General features: G+C 35.3%; 2 protein-coding genes across 3 annotated transcripts; one reads left to right on the top strand and one right to left on the bottom strand.

Annotated features, from left to right (window-relative positions):
- Positions 1 to 2,696: 2,696 nt before the first annotated feature.
- Positions 2,697 to 9,097, bottom strand: LOC145582524 (protein sym-1-like). Its single transcript, XM_081639507.1, has 8 exons — positions 8,556 to 9,097; positions 7,000 to 7,087; positions 6,426 to 6,520; positions 6,151 to 6,223; positions 5,917 to 6,009; positions 5,683 to 5,769; positions 3,242 to 3,322; positions 2,697 to 3,143 (listed from the first exon to the last, which is right to left on the bottom strand). The coding sequence occupies exons 1-7, from the start codon at positions 8,876 to 8,878 to the stop codon at positions 3,242 to 3,244; spliced, it is 840 nt and encodes a 279-aa protein (XP_081495633.1). The 5' UTR covers positions 8,879 to 9,097; the 3' UTR covers positions 2,697 to 3,143.
- Positions 9,098 to 11,860: 2,763 nt separating this feature from the next.
- Positions 11,861 to 16,751, top strand: LOC145583321 (syntaxin-51-like). Of its 2 annotated transcripts, none has more exons than XM_081640551.1 (7): positions 11,861 to 12,012; positions 12,564 to 12,833; positions 14,139 to 14,344; positions 14,453 to 14,553; positions 14,717 to 14,761; positions 16,030 to 16,166; positions 16,348 to 16,751. In XM_081640551.1, exons 2-6 carry the CDS (start codon positions 12,616 to 12,618, stop codon positions 16,153 to 16,155), a joined length of 696 nt encoding a protein of 231 aa, XP_081496677.1. In that variant the 5' UTR covers positions 11,861 to 12,012; positions 12,564 to 12,615; the 3' UTR covers positions 16,156 to 16,166; positions 16,348 to 16,751. The 2 variants fall into 2 exon arrangements, with proteins under 2 accessions (XP_081496677.1, XP_081496675.1); XM_081640549.1 differs by having other exon boundaries at positions 11,871 to 12,012; positions 12,590 to 12,833.
- The last annotated feature ends 481 nt before the right edge of the window (positions 16,752 to 17,232 follow it).

The following is a 17,232-nucleotide window of genomic DNA, read 5'->3' on the forward strand; positions in this document are numbered from 1 at the left end:
AGTATGACAAACAGGCCGACATTTGGTTGGATCCATATCTTTACTTTTCTATGATTTATATTTAATTCCCGTCAAACAAGGATTACTGTACACAAACTATAGATGAGGTGACTTAAAATTAATGAATTAAATCTACTTTAGTGGGTAAAAAGTCATTCTTTTTTAGAACTAATTAAGATACTGTGGTACTAACCAAAAAGTAGTGCTAGCAATTTACTGTTTAGATTTATTGTAACACTAAATTACTTGCATGAATTTAAATTACTTTTATCGAACTTAAATTACAATAACTCTTGTATCATTTTATCCATCAAAGGTTTATGAACTAATCAAATTTTGACAATTATATACCATTCATTCCAAGAAGATAAATTTTGTTTAACTAGTTCAAATTTGAGAGTATAATATTTAAATTTTGTATATATTTATAAATATAACGAGTTTTATAGTTAGATTAGTGTTTGAAAAGCCGAACCACTAAAAATCAAATTCTTTCAAGCAAAATATGACGTTGTGTACTTGTTAAATGTCTAGATCAGAGATAATAATTAGAAAATCGGCTTAATTACATTGACCACCCGCTCCGTCGTTGGCAAGGCTAAGCACTTTGAAAAGTGATCTATAGACAATGCAAATCTCATTATCGAAATAAAAGATTAATCATGTAGAAAACTTATATTATTTTGCCTAATCTCTAGAAAAAAAAATGATGTTGTATTCATCATATATATCATTAAATAAGACAAATAGACAATTAGTAGTCCAACAATTTAGGTCTTGACCCCTTCAGTAAAATTTTATAAATGTACAAAGAATGTCGCTTTTTATCATAATTATTGAGACTAAAAATTTCGTTGAACAATTTCAACAAGTCTACGTATGATAGTGAAGTGTGATAAACGCGGGCCTGGGCCGCACCCGCAAACCAAGAGAGAGAGTCCACTTCACAAGTCCAAGGAGGTTCCATCCCAAAACCATATGGCAATAGGAGGAGTAGCCCCTTAGCTTTATAAAGTGTTTAATTCTCTCTTCTTCAACCAATGTGGTACACTTACATGTGGTGACACTTGAGAGGTTTATTCTTCAACACTCCCCCTCACATGTAAGGTCCCTTTAACTCAAGGATCACTTGATCCAATTCAATTTGGCCCAGAATACTTGATGCCATTAAAGGTCCCAAACTTTGGGCCTGGCAATATACTCAAACCATTAGAGGTCCCATACCGTGGGCCTTGCTCTGATACCATGATAAACGCGGGCCTGGGCCGCACCCGCAAACCAAGAGAGAGAGTCCACTTCACAAGTCCAAGGAGGTTCCATCCCAAAACCATATGGCAATAGGAGGAGTAGCCCCTTAGCCTTATAAAGTGTTTAATTCTCTCTTCTTCAACCAATGTGGTACACTTACATGTGGTGACACTTGAGAGGTTTATTCTTCAACAAAGTGAAAACTCAATTTAATATTTGCATTTTTAAAATTTTTGTTTTCAATTTTATTAAAAACTTGTTCAACTTTAAGCAAACAGGAAATTCAATTTTAATTTAATTCTTTTGTAGGGGACTCCCTAAAATTGACTAGTAAATTAATGGGCCATGTAGAAAGTTAGAAATGTAGACTTTGGGCCCACTTATTTATAAGAAGGGCCAAGTTAACTATGCTTAATTCGTTACACGTGTCTTTTTAGGCCCACAAAGGCCCAATGGTCTACATCTTGCTGACTTATCATCGTTGACATCATTAATTACACAAATATTAGCCTAACTAAATTCATATTTTAGACGTGGAAAAGATAAGCCGAAAAATACAACAAAGTTAAGCTATCAATGGACATCAAGATAAACTAGATCAATGTGAAAAGACATGTAACAATAATACGTGAATACATAATATTGACTGATGATCGCAAATTCGCAATACAAGTTTAATACTAATCAACTTTGTTGAGGTCCTACAAATCGTATCTGAGATATGTGATCGAATTTTGTCTACACTATCATATCATCTCTCTATTATTAGACTCCATAATAAATTCACATCGCAATAATTTGATTACATAGACTCCTATTTAAATTTGGTTAAACATTTTTTCATAGTCTACGACGCTTAATTAGCGTGATATTATCACATCGTTAATGTCTATTTCATTTCAATCCTTTTTAGCTATAGATGTGACATAATTGATGATTTCATATCAATTCCAAGTACAAATCACGTCTAAAGTCTCTTCTATAAGCTATTCTTTGGGCATGTACTTCGTTTCGCAATCAAATCCTTGCCCGATTTCATAGTCCCCATAACTTTGAGCCTTAATTAAAGAAATTTAGAGCAATTGTATTTTAGAGCAGTAGATTAGCTTGCTAATAGCGTTTGGGTAAAAACGACGCCTTCACTTTGACTGCCTACATGAGCTCAAAGAGAAGATTTTATGCTCAAGGAATTAAATCTATTGCGTTCCCATTGTAATTACCTACAACTCTACAAGGATCCAAGAATAGTTCCACCAATGAAGCAGACCATATATTAGACATCATCTAGTGTGTGCCTGTGTGAGGGGGGGGGGGGGGGGGGGTGCATGACGTGCACACACGTCGAAAAAAGCCCTGTGTACCTTCTTTTCGGAACACCTAGGACCCCCAGGTGTAATGGTGTATCACTATGTAACAATATTTGCGTGTTATAGAAGGCATGTGAATACTAGGAAATGAGATTAAGATAATCCTCATAGGTTATTTAAACCAACTAATTAGATATACAATGAGGGGCGAACCAACAAAGTTGAAAGATACAACACGCTTCTGTTTAATCAAGATCCACGAAGAAAATTTCGGCACCATGAGAATAGTTTGCATGGCAAGACACTCGGACTTTCTGTGTTCCACAACAGCTCAGAGAGATGAGGGGAAGTACAAGGGCAAATTGAAAACAGCTTCCTTAACAGCAAGATGCCCACTCATGTGATGCATGTTCTATTGTCCAGTTTAGATTTAAGGATCATAAAGCACCACATTTGAAATTTTTTGTCAGTGATCTAGATCAACGTTAGTAATAGCACCGCGTAGATTCCAGTGCCCCAGGCAAGTGAAGTTTCATATTCATAATTTAGAGTGCATTATCATCTAACCCGAGTGCAGATTTTCTGAAACTGAATGCATGCTGTGTTTAGTTAATGAAAGAAAAAAAATCACAGTAAAAAGTATGATGCTACAATAATCAAAGATTAGAAAAGATTCAGATGCGTACTTATTTTGTGACCACCTCTTTGTGAGCTTTATATGATAGGATCACGTTCCATATTACAGCAACAAAATTGGAAGCGAGAACCTGAAAATCAGACCACAAATTAAAGAAATCAAGATCATGATGAGACAAGGACAACAAAGCATAGTTTGAACCTGGCGGGATGTCTAAATAAGTTTATGCCCGATAACTCAAAACTAGTTAGTGACTATCATGAGTTTAAAGGACTTAATAAAAATAAGATATGACAGTTAATTCCCTCTCCACAACCAACACCAGGGTAATAGTCACCTCCCCAATCAACCATGTGTATTAAAGAATCAGTTGAGCACAACATTACTCCATACGGGACCTTATTTGATGCCTGATTTTGATGAGAAGTTTAAAATACAGGGGTATATTGAATGGTTTGCTAATACCTAATAAGTTCTATATCTTCTCTTCTCTCCACCCACCCCACTTTCTGCTGATACTTGACAAAGTATGCCCATTGCACCTATTACTTGAATGATTTTAAGGTCTTCAAGAAGAGCTAAAAGCACTAGAACACAGTGATGCTCATGTAGTCATGTCCGTAGCCAGATTCTCCCTTAATCAACTACAATTTGCCAGTGAAACACTGAGGGATCACAACTTATTCCGTCCAGTTGGGGCAAAATTGTACTTTTTACCGTTAATAGAGTACACACTAAAAGTGCCATTGTAACTTCAATTGGTACCATACTACCATTTCCCTTTCAAATGATACTCATATAGTATTAAAATGTTCAAATGGTACTAGATATTGTTCAAGTCGTACTATAATTGCCTCTCTTTTTTCTCTCTCCTTGCTGTCCCCACCCTCTATCCAGATTCCGGAAGTCCCAACCCCTGTGAATATTACAGCTTATTCTCCACACACGATCCCACCTTCTCTTGCTCTCTGTCTCTTCTCATTACCTCTCTGTATTTACTAGTATCTATTCCTTTATTTGTTGTCTGTGTCCAATATGGACTGAAGATACTAGTGCTTAGCACTTCCCCAGATATGGAGTATCAGGTGACTCTGGAGGATCAAACATCACACACTAATTGAGGGTAAAATTGCTAGTATACAAAAGGAAAATTTGTTAAAAAAGACCTTTCTAATGAGACCTTTTGTGAGAAAGGTCCTTTTATAAAAACAAGTGGCCAATCAGGACCTTAAATAGAGATCTTCTTGTGAAAAAATGACCTTTTGCCGGATTCCAACTTTTGACTTTCATTTCTGGCATTGACCATCGTGTGATATTTTACCTCCACTCTTTGCGTTTCTCCTCTTCAATCATTATGCCCACCATCCTACTACCACCCCGCCACGGCGCCACCATCCCTCCAAATCTTTCCCCTCTCTTCATCATCATCTCTTCCAATCAACTTCTTACCCTCTGCCATTAAACTCACCACAAGCCAAATAATACCAATTACAAGTATACTATGAAGAAAGCATAAAATTACATCCAAATGGGGATAATAAGGAGGGTACGGAATGAGAGAGTTGTGTGACTTTGGTAGTGGTGGGTCGCCAATAGGTGGTAGGTTTGCATAATGCGGCCACAAATGAGAAAAGAAAGAGTTACTAAGAGAGAGGGGAAAATGGGAGGGGTGTTTGTGGGTGGTGCTTGAAGATGTGTGGGGGGTCAGGGGTTATGTTTCGGAAGTGACAATTTGTATTCGGTAGAGTGACGAGGTGGCTGGTGGTGGGCTCAGGGAGGAAGAGGGAGTAAAAGCAAATAAAAGGAATAGGTAAGGGATATGGTGGGGACGTGGGGTTGGGTTTTTGTGTGGTGGTGGAGGTCGGACGGTGTTGGACTAATGGTGGGATGACGCCATGACGATGGACATGGTGGTTGGGGAGGTGAGGAACAAAAAGAAAAACATCATTTAAGGTCCCAATTTGCCCTTTTTTTTAAAAAAAAAAATAAAAATAAATAAAAAGGTCCTTTCTCACAAAAGGTCTACTTAAAAGGATCCTTTCTAACAAATTTTCCTATACAAAATGCCACCGGTGTAAAACAGAGACATTGCCTTAAAACTTATTTATTTTGTTGGTCATTAATGCATGCAGATAAATGATTGGTCATTAATGCATCTGCATATTTAAACAAACAAGAGGAACTTCCTGCTAATTCCAGGCAAACCAAAAAGATATGTAAACTGAAAAAAAAAGCTCTTAGATAACACATCAAAATTAATTCAATTCCCTCGTTTCTTTTTTTTTTCATTTATAAATAGCATCTACTCCCAAAGAGGATAAGATTCACTTGGTCAAATCTACGTTCGATGCCCAGCAAGACCCTCAGGCAAACTGAGCATTGGGTAGGTTAGGGTGGTAACTTCTTAGCATCCTCAAAGGTGAAAAAAGATGAAGGCAAACTATGCACAAATAAGATAAAATGAACTTCCACAATATCATATTTACATACCTGAAATTGTTGGGGAACAAAACGGAAGTTCAGAAACTGGAATGGTATCCACAATTTCCAATTAGCAATCACAGATGAAACCCATTCCTGAAAGCATTTAACTTCTATTAATGTGACTGTATTTCTGAAGGTGCAAAGTAATAATAACCCCAGCCCCCAGGGCCTATCAATGATTATTCAAGCAATGGAAGGACAGAGGACAAAGAAAAACGAATAAAAAATAACTACACAAACCTGCTTAAGCTTAGGAACAACTTCTGAAGGCCTTCCTTCCAACGTGATCAATGTAGAGAGAAAAGTTCCGATAAAGATAGGTGCAAAGATGAACTGCAAAACATATTATTCATCCTTGAGTAACATTTGCAAACGTAGAAAAGGAACATTAAAAGTCCATGACAATTTTCCGACAGGATAGACCAAAATAAATAGAGAAAAGTTCATATACAAAAGACAAAGTATAGAAATAACCTGATCGAGTATAAGACGCAGGAAAGCACCAGAAGCTCCAGGTAAAGTGACCAACTTACTAAGGTATAAGTACCTAATTACATGAAATTGCAACATTTAGAAGGTCATATACACCATAAACAGCATATGAAAAAAATCAACATTGTCAAAAGTAAAGTAAAATGGATTTGCACTGAATTGACTGAAAACATAAAGTGTATGCTGCACTAATAAGTGCAAGCCACAAAAGAACTGTAATTCATATATACAGGATGTTTAAATGCAGAAGCCAATACCAATAATGCAGTGTTGGACCCACCAAAACCAGCCCTAAAAAGGTGAACATGAAGGTCCTTTTGTAATCCGGCGTCGGGACTTTATCTATAGCAAGCTGTATGCACAAGATGCCTCTGTCAGTTTAACTGAAACAATTACGTCTCACATACTAAAGCAAGCCATTAAAACCGAACACCATTTTTTAAGTGTAGCACAATTTGATAGCTTACCAACAATTAGGGCTGCAGAAACACAAATTGAGGCATATGGAAGATGCACTTAAAGAAACTCTAAGTCACACTAAAATTCTCATAGTAGGTTTACCAACAACTTCCAGAACTTAAATAACTTGAACATTCACAGAAATTGATACACAAAATTACACAACATGAAGTATACTACCCAAGTACCCAGCCATGTTGAAAAGAGAAGCAATTTAACACGAGTCTTTTATGAGACTAGTCCAGCAAACCAACAACTCCAAATCAAAAATAGGCAACGATTGTGAAAAAATACACAGTGAACTGGATGAAAAGAATAAAATGGTTCAACCTTCCCTGTGAAAATGGTAACAGAGAAGCGATTAAGTCATACCTGGCAAATCAAGTCTCCAACAAAGTTTAACAATGCAGAAGTAACAGCTTTCGTCAAGACAGGAGACTTCACTAGAAGATCCATGTACCTGTAACCCAATGAATTAGCACATGTGAATATTGGTAAATGTTCAAAAACAAATTGTGCAAACACTAATTCAGCAATTTCCTAGTTAACACAAACTTTAGCTTCTAAAGGCATACATAATTACGCAAAAGCCTGTGTACAGCCTTTACAAAAACCTCAAGTAAACCCTGATGCAAATATCTCGTGGCTGAAGCTTCTAGGTTTATACTTGACTACAATTTAACATTGAAAACACTCAGCATCAATTTAACAAACAAAGGGTACGTGAGTCTTGGACTAGCAAGTTCATAACCATTAAATGGCATACTAGCGTTTTATGAATAATTTATTCTTTAAAAGATTTAACATAGATAGACTTAACATATCAAGTAAAAATCTAATGAAACAATCATATTTGGTTCATCATATACAAAGCCATATAATTGTAACAACGTCATCAAACTTTATTGACCAAGCACCTTTTATTTCCATTGCTGCCAACAAGACAAAAAAAATTCGTGTAGAACTCGCTGCTGCTGTGTAAAGATAGCACCGCAAACCAAATACCTCATATAGACAAGTTACCCGATGGGAGATCAGGGGACGCAGCACCTGCTAATAAAAGTAGATGGCTCATACATAGTACTGCATTATATTTACGCAGCCCAACAGCATTAAGTTTTGAATCTTCCAATTTCCTTCTTTAGTCCTCACTTCCAAATGGACAAAGTCAAGATTCTCAAAACCAATGAATCTTATAGGCAGTAGCCACAACACAACTAAACGAAAAGGCTATACAGTCAGCTAAGAAGAATTACCAGCTCATTTCCCTGAGATGCTAAACTCTAAAATAATTAAGTCTCAATATAACTCATATAAGCAACCAAGCCGATGTCTTTCATCCAGTTCAATCACCAATCACAATCTTACCCACCTCCCTCCACATATTATTAACGTCATAAACATCATTTCCTTCTTCCTTTTTATTTTTGGATAATCATACATTATATAGCAGCCATTAATCATTGTCAATAATCTATAAAGCAGACATAATTCTCTAAGAGAAGGAGTTCTATTGTCTTAATACTCCCCAAGCACAAACATAATAATTTCTTTCTTACACTTCAATCGAGCTCATACCCACCTCCTTCTACATATCAGAACCATCACAATGCAATTACTTTCTTTTCACTTCATTACTCTGAATTGTCACAATGCAACATTTTTCATTGTCATATTCTACTAAGCTCAAATAATTTTCCAATCACATCCCTAATTCCCTGTACATAAACATGCTACTTTCTTCATTCACTTCGATTTCGACTTACACTCACCTCTCTTCATACACTATATTTCACAATTAAACCAATTATATCATCAGTGTCTAACCATAATAACACAATTAAGCACAATTATCCACTTAAAATACAATTATCCAATACTTTAAAAACATTCAAAAAAGAAATTAAAGATAAAGCTTGAAACTTTACCAAGAAAGCAAACTCCATTTAGACTGATTCCCACCATCACCACCAACACCATCATCACCGGACCCACCAAACCCTCCTCCGCCATTGCCACCGGTAGAGCCGCCGGACCCACCACCGGAAACCGCGGAAATTCGAGAATAACGTTGCCCCATAAATTTAAAACTCAACCCAGTAAACCCCAACTCCTTGTTACTGAAAATTGAGTTGAACTTTTGAAGTGGGTTTGGTGAAATTGAGTTGAATTTAGGGGGAGGAGAGAGAATTGAAGAATGAGGGAAGAATAAAGGGGTTTTCTGGAGAATTGCTGTGGAGTTGAGAATCATTTTCTGGCGTTTGTTTAAGGTGATAATATGGTGGTTTTTGAGGGAAAATAATTGGTAACTGCTGCTACAATGTCTACAAATTCACAAGGGTTTTTGTTGGGTTATGGAGAGAGCCAAACTATGTTTAATCCAAATTCTATGAATTCAAGCAACTTAATTGGCATGAAATTGGCCTTTAGTTGTATTCCTTTGGAATGTCACAAGGTCAAATAGACATTGGCATGTTACATGGGGAGGTCTAAGGTGGTGATTAAATAAACTTTCATCACTATAGTTAAAAAGTGGGTTTATTAAAGTGGCAACTTTATGACCACAAAAAAATAAATAGTCCTCTTTATTTTTAGTAAAAATTAGAGTTAAGAGTACAATTATGTACTCAATTCTTCCCCTTTTCACCTTTTAGGTACTCAATTTTTTTTGCTTTGCTTTTGGGTACTCAAAGTGATTTTCAGGTGAACTAACTCACTACTAACTCATCACTAACCATACCTAATTAAAAAATTAATATTTTAAAAAAAAAATCTTAACTTTGGCTCATAAATTAGTCGTTATTACTCTATTTAATTAAAGGGGCATGAACTTGGCCAAAAAATGCCATGAAAACACCTGCAAAACACTAGCAGCACACCATGTTTTCTTAACAAAATTCATCCAAAACGATTTTCCCTGATTCAATTTCAATAAAAAAAAAAAAAAAACAAAAACAACAACGCGGAAGTTGTAGCAGTACACCAGCAACAAATATAATCAAAACAGGTTCATTCACCATGTCTATTTAGGCACAAATTCTTCAACAAGGTTTTCCCAGATTTTTTAGAAACTAAAAAAAAAAAAAAAAAAAAAAAAAAAAAACAGAAACAAAAGCTGCTGCTAGGTTCTTCCCCTGCTGCTAGCTTAATCCAACAACAAACAACAACAAAGCAACAAATTTAACACAAAAAACACAAGAAATCGACATCATCAATTTGTTCAAAAAAAACCTCCAAAAATCGAAAACCCTAGGTCGCAAATAACATCAAGAATGGGCAAAAAATTCAAAATTTATATCAAAATATCAACATAATCCATGAGTAATTGAGCTTAGCTCAAAAAAATGGCGGCTTTTGGTGTCGTTTTCCCCATAATTGAGCCCAAGCTTGCTCGTGTTCTTTGACAATGACGCAGCAGAATTTCCAGAAAAGGAAAGAATAAAGGGAGCAAAAAGGGGTAATAAAGAATAAGAAAGGGAAAAAAATTAAGGGTGACCCACGAATTTTTTTAATTGGGTGGGGCCCACTTTCTCTTAACCAAGGTACTGAATTCTTTAACCAAAGGTATCGAATTCTTAGGCGGATTTATTTTTTTTAGCCTGAATTCTTAACTCAGTACCCAAAAGCAAAGTAAAAAAAATTAAGTACCTAAACGGTGAAAAAAGGAAGAATTGAGTACCTGAATTTGTGCTTAACTCCAAAAATTATATACTAGGGCAGGTGGGTCTTTAGAGTTTAGGATGGGTGTTACAGCCGGTGATGTCGATGTAAGGGGAAAGTCGATCTTTGCCTGTTGTGGGAGAAGGTGGAGCGGGTTTTCCTTTTAAAGATGGCGAATATTGCTGATAATGGATTGCCGGAGATGGCGGAAAGCGAAAAGGAGGGGAGTACTGAGTGGGTCGACATCAGCAGGGGAAGGTGGTGGGTCGGCTTGGGGAAGATAATAGGTCACCAACGGTGGGTGAAGAAGGCTAGTTGGTGGTTGTCGGCGTCGGTGGTGGATTGGGATTTCGTTGATTTTTTTCCTATAATTTTTTTTTAATATTAAAAAATAATTAATTTCTATTTTAAAAAAGATTTTAAAACATTTTCTAAAATTATTTAAATGAATTTGGTAAAAGAAAACAGATGACCCACATTTTTTTTTATTGTGGTGTATAGTGTGCCACGGTGCCACCTAAGATAGCTTAAGGTGATAAAATTTTTCACATGTTACATACCTCTTTATTCTTTACTCACAAAGTCACAGACAATTTAGATTCTACATTATTTACTTGTAAGTTTCATTATACACTCGAGTGTATCATATGTGTACTTGTTTTTTCAAAATTTATTAAAAGGGTAAAGATTAAGTTAATTAGTAATATCATATATGTGATATAGTCATACAATGATACACTCTATTATATGATAGGCACTCTCAACATGATATTTTTGTGAATAATCGAGTTTTGAATATTATAAGCTTAATCAATTAATCCAATTTAATAAATAACTTAGTTTGAAATAGTAATTTGATTTAAATAAATTAGAATAAAAATAATCTATTCGTCCATTGGTATGAAGCATATATAATTGGTTTAACACATGTAAAATCTTGAAAGTATGTCATAATGGCGGTCATTTTTCATAATCAAGTTTAACAAGATCAAAATTGATTTATGCAAAATTAGTGGTTTCCTCTGCACTGCACCTCCCACCACGTGACAACCACCGAACTGCTAAGCGGGCGAAGCCGCAACCAGTTTACGCACCACCAATTGCATAGCCCGCAATTGCCAACATATGACAATTGAATTTTAGCTTTGCTCAAAGGCGCCGTTGCCATGGCCTTCGTCACTGTTGTGTCGTTAACTAAAAAATTTGATGGATTGTTAGTGGTTTTATTGATGTCGATGTCGATGTCAAGGGTGTCAGGTTGAGGACTAACGAACTCCATGGATGTACTAAGGTTGCTATTTGTGGAGTGTACGTTTTTTCAATTTGGGTGGACTGACTCACCGTGAGCCCAATCTACACAATAATTTACTGAACTTTAAATTTTTTTTTAAAATAAAAAAAAAGCTTTTTAAATATTCAAATTTAATTAATTAATCTTAAACTTTAACTATGTAGTCCTAATCCAAAACCTAATCAAATTTAAATTCAAAATCCATGTACGACCCTGAATTAATTATACAAGAACATAACTGTATTAGGAATAAAATGATGCATTAAATTGAGATGAGGACAATTTAGAACCAACAACAAACTGCTTCTCCTCCTTACGAAATTTCGTAAATTCCACCACTATAACTTTCCTCACACGCCCTCGTTTTCTCTCTCCTACTTTTCTGTTGTTTTGATCCCAATCTTTTCCAGCACTTATTCAATCTTTAATTTCAGGTAATGTAATTGGGTTTTTGCTGCAGTTTCATGATTTTTCTTGCGTAATTTTATTTTGATTGGGAAAATTCGTGTAAGATTATTCGTATTGCTTTTGATTTTTGATTTTTAATAATATTCTAGGGTTGCTAATTTTTTGACTTTCACTGCTGAAATTTGTGAGATTTTATGTGAATTTTGTACCAATTGTTGAACAAATTGATGAAATTGTTGCTATTTTTCCTTTATTTGGAATGTTATGAGAAACCCCTTTTTTGTTTAGAGATTGGGGGTGGTCAAAATTTAGGGTTTAAGAAGAATTGGTTGATCAATTGTTGCTGATTTCTTGTAGCAGGCAGGGTTTAGTTATTTGAAATTTTTGAAATTTCTCCTTGATCAATTGTATATTTGGTCTTCTGGGTTTTGATTTTTTAATTTGATGATTGAGCTGTAATAATTGCAGTTTGAAAGTTCGAAGCTCGAATCTTGAATACCGATGTTTTAGTTGTTACTGTCTTGTTGTGATCATTTTGAAATTTGATTTTTGTTCATATGTCCTTTTGTTTGTTCAGGGTTTGGTTTTGTTCATCTTTTTTAGGAGTTAGTTTATTGCTGTTAGCTGAAATGGCATCACTTTCCGAGTCATGGATGCGAGAATATAACGAAGCATCAAAGCTTGCGGATGAAATAAACAGTATGGTCTCTGAGGCAAGCACTCTACCGCCAACTGGAACACAGACACAGCGTCATTTTTCTGGTACTCGCCGTAAGATTACCATATTGAACACTAAACTAGAGAATCTGGAGTCACTTTTAGCAAAGCTCCCAAGCATGCAGCCTATGTAAGTATATAAAGTTGACAACTGCTTTAATGATTATTGTTGGATATGTCGTACACTGCTAAGCTGCAACATGCTTCCCCGACCAGAATTTATAAAGTTGCCACACTTTGTCTCCATGTTTACCGTAATTGTTTTTAAATTAAATTCTTTCAGCGGCTCATTGTCATTGATTTCCTATAATATGATTAGGCTCAATGTGTTGTCTTGAAGATGAATTGCTTTTCCATCCATTTCATATCAATATCCCTTTTGACCTGTTCTTTGGTGTCATGATTATCTTTTACCTTTTTTAATCATAAGCATAATATATTAGTGACACTTGTAGAATTTAATTATAGCCTGGATTTTGTATGTTCTCCGTATCAAAGCAGCTGGTGAAGTTTATTTATTCTGAAGTGTAAAGTTACTTCGCATGTCTTGGACGTGAATATGTGAAGCTTTTGTGACTTGATGTAGATCCATTGTTATGCTTTTGTATAAGTATGTATAGTGTGTTCTAGTCTGGCTTATGTTATATTTGTCCTACTGTAAGGATGTTTTTCATTTGTTACGTTGTGGAATAATAGTGGACAGTTAAATTTGTGCATAGGCTTGAAATTTTCTTAGGTGTGTTTACAAATGAAATAAGATTTTTCATGCAGAGTGTTGTGCACGGGACACATTGGAAAGCTCTTGGTATACTTTTTTTGGTACATATGGTTCCCTAAAGAATTCACAGGTTTCCTGGATTGTTGAATTTAGTTGCACTTGAATACCTGGTTATATGAAACGAAAAGAAACTAATGATGATCATCAAAATCATAGGCATGACAGCTGAAAAATCATGGAAGCTGATGTTGACTTGATTTTATCAATATGTTAATATATTAAGCACTATCTATTTATCATTACATTTAAGCACTATCTTTGTTAAATCATTATCACTTAATCACTTATGGGTTTAAATGTATTTACAATTCCTGTTTGTCAGTGTCCTTACTTATTATCCTATTTTTTGGTAGTGTATTGCATAGTACTTTTTTTTTTGTTGATCTTTTTACTTGTCTGATATGTACCATGTAGTATTATTGTGCCTAGAACTCTCGTTTAAACTTAAAAAGAATAGGAATGATATATTTATATGTTGGTGGTTTTTCATCTTTCTGTTGTTAATGACAAAGTCAGAACCTCTATATGATAATTTCTGCTCTGTATTACCTTTTACCCTCCTTGATCTCCTCCCCCCTACTGTGTATTTTATTGTCATGTTGATTATAAAAAAAAGTACACTGATAATATCTTGCTTATGCTCTCACATTTATGCAGAACAGCAAAAGAGATGAATAAGCGCAATGACTTGTTGTCCAATTTGAAATCTAAAGTCAGTCAGATGGCAAATACTCTCAATTCATACAGTGCTGCTTACAGGGACCGTTTACTAGGTCCGGATGTGAAGTCAGATGATGTAATGAAGAGAGCATCTAACATGGACAACCATGGAATTGTAGGCTTCCAACGTCAGATTATGCGAGGTATGGAAAAAGAAGTTTGCATTTTTATATATATATTTGTTGTACACTCCTTATCTTAGCTAGATTGTTTATGCAATAACACCTCATTCCCCCTTGATCCTTAAGCAGAGCAAGATGAAGGCCTTGAAAAATTGGAGGAGACTGTAGTAAGCACAAAACATATAGCACTAGCAGTCAACGAAGAGCTTACCCTTCACACTAGACTCCTGGTAATGTTTTAGTATGGTTCAGTTTTTGTGGCATAAGTTCTCCATTGTACTTTCTCTGTAGGCATAATCTGCTACATATAATAATAACAATACTTTACCTTCACCGAATCATTGGGGTAATAACTATTATTCAAACTTCTGAACCTAAATTTTTTATTTGTAGGATACTTTGGATGATCATGTGGAGTCTACAAATTCTCGCTTGCAGGTAATTTTGTCTTTGTACTTGCATACTTGTTTATTTATGTTTGCTTTCGGTAAAGTAAGCTGCTTATAATTTTCTTACCTTTTTGTTGCTTATAATTAAGAAGTGATTTGTCTGAACATCTTAAAACAGTAATTGCAATGTAGATTTTAAAAAATAAGTGTGAGTTTGTTTCACTTATGATGATATAATGTTTGCTATGATCTGTATTCACAACATTTGCCTGTTAAAAGCTTTTTTTTAAGTGTTATTGTGGACTCTGTTTTGCTTCCAAGTTAAGTTAGATCTACCTGTCAAAAAAAAAAAAAAAAAAAAAAAAAAAGAGAAGTTAAGTTAGATCTAAAAGAACTTTTGGATATTAAATGTATTATATTCAAAATGAGAACAGCAGTGTCGCGTAAATGACATACTTAAGAGAAGTTCAAATTATTTTGTTTTGGAGCTACTGTCAAATTATATCCTTAAATGTATTAACCTGCCTGCAAATCTAGATGTCTGGGCCTTTGTCCCTTGTAGTTTTAAACAAACTTTTTCATAGCTTTTTTTTAATCCTATGTAACATGTTACAAATATTGATAAAATCTCCCAAGTCCTACCTTAAGAGTGGCAACTCATGTGTGAGTGAGTGTACTGATATGATCGTTATGGCAACCACAAATATCATACTTGTATTGTTCCTTTTGCAGGTATATCTTTTTGATATTAACTAGCCATTTAGACTGAAAATCTTTTATGTTACGGGTCTAACATCTTAATTGAAGCTGATTTTTTGTACTGCTAAACAATTTTTATTCCTCCTTTATTGGAGTGATGTATTGGGTGCCAAATCAATTCAATCATTGCTTATAAAATTATGTCGTAAGGTAGCTTGTGATATTACTGGGCTGCTATTTGTTGATTATCTGAGAACAGAGCAAGATGTTAACTGATGGCAACCATGTTATATATTATGATGTCCAGTGACTAGTTACCAACTGCATGCACAAGTAAAAGTTTTGTTGGATGAACATCAGTTTCATATTCTTAACCTTTTTATGTGCCCCCCAGTAAGATCCTCTATTTGTGACCCTTGGACATTCTTTATAATTGGTTTTCTTCTTAATGAATTTTTTTTTGACCTGTTGGTGCTCAGCAAGAAAATGTGAGACCTTCTTTGTCTTTGGGGCTTTCTAAATCTCTCCACTTCAAGATTCATTCTTTTGCATATTGATTAGTGGATGGTGATTTTTATCTTTTGGGTTTTAATTTGTATTTCGTGACATTTGGAGCAGCGCATTCAAAGGAGATTGGCCATATTTAATAAACGCACCAAGGGAGGTTGCGCCTGCTTGTGTCTATTGGTTGTCTTGATCGTGGCTCTCATCCTTGTTGTATTGGCACTGATCAAATATCTATAGAATCATGTTCGGTAAGCTCAATTAATCTTACTCATTTTAGAGACTCTAATATGAAGTACACCGAATAGTGAAGTTTCTCTTTCTTTGTTTTGGGCTTCTGCTGCGCCCGCCTTGTTTTTGGTTTTCTCTGGTAGAGATTGCTCTTTTACAGTAACGTAGTTTCATTTTTAATCTCGTATTTTTCTATTGTAGGTCCTGGGTAGCATATTGATCATGAAACTTCATTGGAAGCGTAGATCTTGGGATCTGCGAATGAAATTATTGCTCAAAGCACCTATTTGACCTATTTTTGCAATGATCGCAGATTGATCGCAGATTGGACAGTCTCCATGAATTGTGTGTAAAGTATGCATCCTTCACAGTCAGCAAATTCCAACCTTCTGTATTATTTTTCTTAGTGGCCGCAATCTTTTGTCAAGTTAAATTTCAGCATCTGCTGAAGTTGTATGTAGGGATGTCAACGGGGCGGGGCGGGGCGGGTTTTGGCATTCCCATCCCCATCCCCGCCTCACATTTCCATCCCCATCCCCGTCCCCATCCCCACGGCGGGTCTGAAAATTATCCCCATCCCCGCCCCGGCGGGTTCAACTCCAAAACCACCCCCGCCCCATCCCCACGTGGATATCCATCCCCGTCTCAACCCCACGTAATCCCCGCCCCGTACCCGCCAACTCCCCACCTTAAATCCACCACAAATAACATATTTAAACCTATTATTAAAAAAAATAAAAAATATGTACTACAGGCCTACAGTTAACAGCTCAAATAAAAAATAAAAAAAATTAGCAGTACATACTTAACATAATTAAAAAAAAAAACACAGTAACTAATATAATACACTCTAAACAAATAAATGTAACTCTAAATTGTCTAAAGTCCAAATATTAAAAATACATAATAATAACTCTAAGCCTTCAATTATTCTGTGCTGTGCAAACTTCACTTGTATTGGAATCGATATCTCATGTTTCAAATTCTTCCTCTAATTCTCCCACCAATTTAGCATATTCATCATCCTTGTATTCTCTACAATCTGAAAATTCAATGTGACTTAATTAAAAATAATAATAATAATAT

The sequence above is a fragment of the Chenopodium album genome, chromosome 15, assembly GCF_948465745.1.
Source record: "Chenopodium album chromosome 15, dcCheAlbu1.1, whole genome shotgun sequence".
Taxonomy (NCBI): domain Eukaryota; kingdom Viridiplantae; phylum Streptophyta; class Magnoliopsida; order Caryophyllales; family Amaranthaceae; genus Chenopodium; species Chenopodium album.

What these genes read in the sequence shown, in the direction of transcription:
- LOC145582524 (XM_081639507.1), bottom strand. Translation starts at nt 8,878, where the DNA reads ATGATTCTCAACTCCACAGCAATTCTCCAGAAAACCCCTTTATTCTTC. An exon ending in GGTCCAACACTGCATTATTG is followed by an intron (nt 6,224 to 6,425) that starts GTATTGGCTTCT and finishes TCATGTAATTAG; the next exon opens with GTACTTATACCTTAGTAAGT. An exon ending in TTGTTCCTAAGCTTAAGCAG is followed by an intron (nt 5,770 to 5,916) that starts GTTTGTGTAGTT and finishes AAATGCTTTCAG; the next exon opens with GAATGGGTTTCATCTGTGAT.
- LOC145583321 (XM_081640551.1), top strand. Translation starts at nt 12,616, where the DNA reads ATGGCATCACTTTCCGAGTCATGGATGCGAGAATATAACGAAGCATCA. An exon ending in CTCCCAAGCATGCAGCCTAT is followed by an intron (nt 12,834 to 14,138) that starts GTAAGTATATAA and finishes ACATTTATGCAG; the next exon opens with AACAGCAAAAGAGATGAATA. An exon ending in CTACAAATTCTCGCTTGCAG is followed by an intron (nt 14,762 to 16,029) that starts GTAATTTTGTCT and finishes CATTTGGAGCAG; the next exon opens with CGCATTCAAAGGAGATTGGC.